This window comes from Larimichthys crocea, chromosome X (genome assembly GCF_000972845.2).
Source record: "Larimichthys crocea isolate SSNF chromosome X, L_crocea_2.0, whole genome shotgun sequence".
In the NCBI taxonomy this organism is placed as follows: Eukaryota; Metazoa; Chordata; class Actinopteri; family Sciaenidae; genus Larimichthys; species Larimichthys crocea.
Genome location: NC_040020.1, coordinates 32418550 through 32424925, shown reverse-complemented (window position 1 = coordinate 32424925; position 6376 = coordinate 32418550). Strand labels below are relative to the sequence as shown.

Genomic DNA, 6376 nt, shown 5'->3' with positions numbered 1-6376 from the left:
AGATTTAGATTTAGCATTTAGATTTTACATTTAACATTTGGATTTAAATATTTAAAATATCTCTAAGTTCACAAATATTGTTCTAAATGTGCAAAAAAGTGACTCTCAAAAATTCAAACCAGTTTTTTAAACATTGTTTTTAGCTAAATGTGACAAAATGTTGCTGTTATTTTCAGAGCGAGACGCTTTACAAACGGCACCCCATAGGAAAGCGCCCCTGGTCAGACAGCACCCGATGTGTTGGGAGAGGCACGCCGCATTAATATGTAGCTTTTTTTCTGCACTTTTGCAACTTTTTGGCTAAAGAATGGTGTCCCCAGAGGTATCATCTAATTCAATGAGTGGTCGCACTCTGTGTGAGCTAGGGTGGGATTCTTCATACCCTCCTATAGCCTCTCCTGCAGCCTAAGTTTTTATGCTCTTGTCTCTAGCTTCAACTTGCGGGCTTGAGTCTTTTAGCGCAAAGCCTTCATTAGAAAACGTGTTGACAGAGTAGAACAATGTGATTTTAGCAAAACAAAAAAAAAACATTCTGCAGAAAGCTGTCTGATTATGTATAGATTTAAAAAGTAAAAGTTACAAGTGAGTAACCATAAGTTGCAGTGTATGATCCTTTGAATGACACCTCTGTCACTACAGGAGGTATAATAAGTTAGGTTGAAAAGTCAGGATCAGCCAGCTGATCTGTAATGGGATGAGTCAGGATCAGCCAGCTGATCTGTAATGGGATGAGTCCGGATCAGCCACTATCTGATCCCTCGTGCTGTTTGTTGTCCCTAACACGGGCACATTTGCTGTGTAGCAAGCCTGTCACAACTAGGAAGAGGATTTTTTCTGTCACTTTCAGTTGACCAACGACGAGCAGGTGTGGCGTCTCCCTCGTGGGGCACCAACACGGTGGCAGTACACATCCAGAGTGGTCAATACAAAACTTTAAGAAGAGAGATGCTCTGATAGAAATGTTTGATCACATTCTGGAGCATCATGACGAGTATGATGTGGACTCAGCGCTGTGCTGATGGATTTAAAGCACGTCTGGGTGATTTTAAGTTTTGTTTTTTGCTTCACACATTTAATGCCATTTTTGAGTATTCAGACGTGCTCTTTTCAATACTAGAGGACAAAACTCCTTTAGGGTAAAGGAGTTTTGTGACACCGTTAAGCGAGAGAGAAGCTGATATGAGGAACTCTACGAGGCCTGAAGAGTCGAAGGTTGAAGGCATTCAGTGTTGGGTTTTCAGCGTGCAGATATTTCTCTGAAGTTCAATGAGTCAGTGCTTTTACAGCCACGCTCAATTGTCCCTCCCCTCCATGGAGCATAATAAACTCTAGACAACAGTGGAAAAACAAATAAATGTCAATGAAATTAAAAACTTGTTAAACAAACCAGAATATGTTTTATATTTTAGATTCTTCAACCTTTTGCGTTGATGGCAGCTTTGCACACTCTTGAAATTCTCTCAGTTAGATTCATGAGGACCTGTAATGGTTTTCAAATAACAGCTGTTACATTACATTACATTACATTTAGCAGACGCTTTTATCCAAAGCGACTTACAGAGGAGGACATAAGCTGAGAAAGAAGCTGTGCCTTGTCTAAAGTTAATTTGTTGAATTTCTTGTCCTTTTCATGTGTTTGAGACAATCAGTTGTGTTAGCCCTATTTGACTGCTGTTCTAATAGATATTATGGAAAGAAACAGTTGGAAGCCTTATTTGTTATTTATCAGCTTTCAATGTCATGTTTGTTTCCACAGGAGAGAGTCGTCCCAGTTCACCAACTCAACTAATCGAGGCAGAAGTTTACGATAATGTGACTCTTCAGTGTGATCTGGATTCCCGGGTCAACATGGAGAATAATACAATTGTTTGTGAAAGAGTTGATCTTAAGAAGAAGGTCCACGCATATCGAGGTAAACAGGACCTTCCTCATGATCAGATGGATCAATACAGAGGCAGGACGACTCTTAACCCTAAAGACCTGAGCCGAGGAGTCCTGACACTGCTGATCTCCTCAGTACAGACGTCTGACAGTGGACCATATAGATGCTTTGTCCCAAAACGGAAACCCAGTTGTACCTTCAACCTCACTGTTGGTAAGAACCTTGAAGCTAAATCTGTATAGTTCAGGTGCAAAATGAAAAAGCACAACTGCTCAGGATGATGATGAAATGTGTCAGTAATTATTTATTATTAGCTGAAAGTATTTCTGTCATTTTACAGTAAGAAGAGATGGACAGAACAAGACAAAGAGAGATACACTGAGCACAACGAGACCTCCAATTGAAGGAGTGACCAAGCCGGATGTGTCTGGTAAATATCTTTGAGTTGTTCTCTAGAAAACTGCATCACCTTGAACCTGCCTTTTTTCTAAATTCAACATCTTCTCTGATATTCTTTCAGGCGGTGCACACATGAAGGCTGTCCATGCTGGTATCATTACCACTGTTGTCATCACTTTCTGCGTTCTGGTTGTTGTTCTGGTTGTGAAGAGTGGAACGATCCGTAAGTTAAAATATAAACTCTTGCTCCACAGCTTTTTGTTATCGACATTTAAAGTCTTGAGGGGAGTTTAATGAAGCACGATTACCGGTGTGGCATGTGTGAAAACATGTTAGTTTTGTCTTGTCCGTGTTATTCACTGTGAATGGTGGTGATCAGTGCTTGATGTCTCATGTCAGTGGTTAAAAGTCATGAAGTGAAACCAGGTTTGACTCAGTGTTCTGACATTAGCACCAAACCAGCGCTAGAAACATCCCTCTGTTCTCATTGGTTTTGAAGAAAACCAGAGCAGATATCAACAACATGGGGGGAAATTAACACTAACATCTTTTAATAAGTGTCACAAACTTCTTGTCTTTCTCTCAGAGGATTGTCTGAAAAGTCTCAGAGGGAAGAAGAGAACATCAAATGGATCTGAAGAGAGGGATGAAGACCAGGAGAGGCCTCTAAAAACAGTCGAGGTGAAGTGATGGTCTGACAGCTGTTCATCACCTCAGCCATCAAAAAGCACACTGGCTTCACCAGCTTTACCAAAGTATTTACTGTGGGTGTTCTAGTATTGCCAATAACATTGTGCCTTAAGCTCATAATGAGAGCAATTTTCCATCACTTTAAAAACCTTCCGCACGCTGGGTCCAAAAAGCAATAAACAGGTGTCATTATGTGACTGAGAGACAAACTCTGACAGTCAAGATATCATAAATAATGAAGCATAAACTTACCCAGGATCATTTCTGCAGACAAAATGATCAGAAACATCACAAGCAGGGGCGGTCCTGGCTACATTTGTGCCCTGGGCGAACAACACCACCAGCAAAATTTGTAGCTACTTATGAGATTATGAAATAGGATGTCTGGTCTTTTATTTATTTACTTGCAATGCAAGTCTGTTGCTCACGTAAGCACAGGCAGCACGGAATCGTGGGATCACTTGCAAGTTGAACGTGGAACAAGCAGGGGAACTGTAACGTAAATGTAAGGGGGTAAATAAATGTAGTATTTATGGAAACCTCGGACATGCCCACAGACTTTACTGTCGGTGAGTTTAATTGAACTATCTTGTGATGAAACACTGAAATGTAGTTTCAAAAAAACAGTCGCTGCTGGACTTTTGGATACAGCAACACAGAGAATACCCCGCGCTGTCCGTGCATGTTCTTCACTGGCTGTCACAAAAACAAAATACAGGTGCAGGATGGATGCTGAGCCAGACCTAAGACTGAAGCTGAGCTCGGTTGAGCCAGACATCAAGTAGAGTGTGCACAGAGACAGGCACCCCCCCCTTCTTACTTAGCAATATGCTGGTCAGTTAATATCTCTGACAGGTTCATTGTCTCTGTTATTCTGATATAGATGTTAGAGGGTTGTTAACAGTAAACCTGGTTTAAAGAGGACAACAAAAAACAACAAACAAAAAACAAAAACAAACGGGTGGTTGCTTTTGATCTCACCTGTGTAAGTGACTTGAAATATTTACAAAGTATTTATTTTATTTTTTTCATTTTCTGTGCTGAGATATCTTCTGCTGAGAGAAAAAAAAACACTTGAAGTTTGTGTTCGTTGTGCAGAGGAGAAGTGTGTGAGAATTGTTGGACGGAATTGTAAATGTCTGATTCAGTGTTAAGGTAACAATAAATAACCATCATAATGAATAAACATCTCTCCTGTGTGGTGGAAGCTAATAAAGAAGGCCAGTGCCGCTATATTCTAATGTTGGTCATCATGGTGGTACTCAGAGAGCTCAATGTTTTCTCAGGTTGTACAGAGTATAAAAAGTTTGAGAACCACTGTTGTTTAGAGTTTATTAGGCTGAATATAATCGCTGTGAAACTAGAGTTGCACGATACCCACGGTACCCTGCGGTGCCAAATCATAACCGTCGCTACTATACTAGAAATTTTACACGACGGTACTACCGTGGATTACTATACTACCGGTGCCAGTCTCCGCTACATAGCGGCCGCCTCTGCTCTCCTCCCGGCTTCTCACTGCATGCTACTCCTTTGTAAACAAACTCCTGGGAGAGCAGTGGTGTTGATCTGATTGAGGCCACTGATATACAAATATAACTATTATATAGACTACATACATGTAGGTGAAAAAATACACATGAACAACATCATAAGTGCTAATCTCAGTCATGCCTACCGTAGTCTGGTAGAGCATGTTCCATCTATACTAAGTCTACGACAGTGAACAGTCAGTCCATGTACACATGTATTATCATACACGGTTTTATACACAGGAAGTGTGTAAATGTAGCAGTCAAATTTTATAATGTTTGACATTTAAAGCTGACAAATAACTGACATATTATCAGAGTCTAACAATCTCACCAAAAACCAGGTTGGTTGAGGAATTGAACTGGGACAACTCTCTCCTGTGGAAACAAACATGACATTTAAAGCTAAAAATTTAAATGTATTTCATCTTTTTGAATAAATGTATCTGTTGTCAAGTTTTGACTTCTTTCACACCACACAAACTGGGAGACTTTCCTCCAAATCATTTACTTGAGGCCATAATAATCACTTTTACAGTGTAATACCATCTAATGTAAAACATAGCACCATAAAACATAGTGAGAGGACTAAAGTCGTACAGGTTCAACTGATTATTGTAGAAAGGAGAGTGAGAATATAATGAATAAGTAAAAAATATTATGTTTAACAGAAAAGCTCAAACCCCTCCCCTTCACTCAAAACAGTCAGTCAGTCTGTCTTTTCAGCCGATTACCCTGTGTACACAAAAAAAAAACAATACTCCATCCATCGGTTAAAGCATAAATTACACACTGGTGGCTCATGAGGACACTCAAGTTGTGTGGAGCTTTTTTCAGACACTCCCCCTGAATCTACCTGTATGACTCTATGTCAATAAGATGTCATTAATAATAATAATAATAATACAGTAATAATCAGTGGAATGCATGCAACCTGTTGCAGCTCTTTACCAAATTCCCCTCAGTGATCAGTCCAGTATTTATTTAGTGTGGCGACTCCTGCTCTTGAGGCAGTGGCCTTCTGGTGGGATTTTAGTCTGTGGGCTGGGTTTGGTGATTGGGGCACCTGGGCCCGGTGCCCTGAGATTATAAAGGCCCATGATTCATTCAGTGTCTTCCTCCCTCTCTCTCCAGCCGACGTCCGGGAGAGGTGTGGCAGCCGCAGGGTTAACCCTTCTTTTCCTTTTTAGTTAAATGCACTTGACAACACACATTCACCACATTTTACACAGATGCACATCCTACACCACTGATAATACTGACGTCTACATCCCATTTGTAACATTTGTTCCATTCTCTGTTGCTTTATGTTAAATAAATAAATATGGTAACCTCCTAAAAACAGTGCAATTCCAGTTTTGTCATGACCCAAAGAGTCAGGTTGTGACATTAGTCTGATTACCTCTAATACATCATTTTTACACATATTTCCTCAAATTTTAACTTAACATTTTTATCACCACTGAACTTTTAATGAAGTTTTATGGGATTGAAACTAAACTTTGTAGCGGTGGACCCTTGAACCTGTGCAGGTACTCTGCTTTGATATTTAAAAGGTGATTTTAAAAAAAATGTATTATCAGCGTCATTAAATACATTGAAACAGTACAGCTACGCAACTGTCTCTACCAAGAAAACTATGTGAAGAGTTTATAGCAGCATAAAAGAGCTGCAAGTACAAGATTTTGGTTTAAAAAAATTCTTAAATATCAAAGAGTCTTCATTCTTGACTTCTATTCTTCTGTTGTGGATTCACTGACTGGTCTGTATTTCGTTTCACCTACATTTTACACAGTTGTTGAAGTGACTCATAAATAACTTAATAACTAATGTTATGTCATGTTCTCATGCATTTATTTACTACTTTATCTTT

At 39.6% G+C, this 6376-nt stretch overlaps 1 protein-coding gene across 2 annotated transcripts in view; it reads left to right on the top strand.

The window, feature by feature from the left end:
- Positions 1-4384, top strand: part of LOC113746497 (butyrophilin subfamily 2 member A2-like) — a 10101-nt gene extending 5717 nt beyond the window's left edge. The window contains exons 3-6 of one of the 2 annotated variants that reach the window (XM_027282422.1): positions 1757-2095; positions 2223-2312; positions 2403-2504; positions 2868-4380. In XM_027282422.1, coding sequence (XP_027138223.1) covers positions 1757-2095; positions 2223-2312; positions 2403-2504; positions 2868-2971 — 635 coding nt within the window. In that variant the 3' untranslated portion in view covers positions 2972-4380. Of the gene's footprint in view, positions 1-1756; positions 2096-2222; positions 2313-2402; positions 2505-2867 lie in introns of both variants that reach the window. The other variant, XM_027282424.1, reaches the window with a different exon arrangement.
- The last annotated feature ends 1992 nt before the right edge of the window (positions 4385-6376 follow it).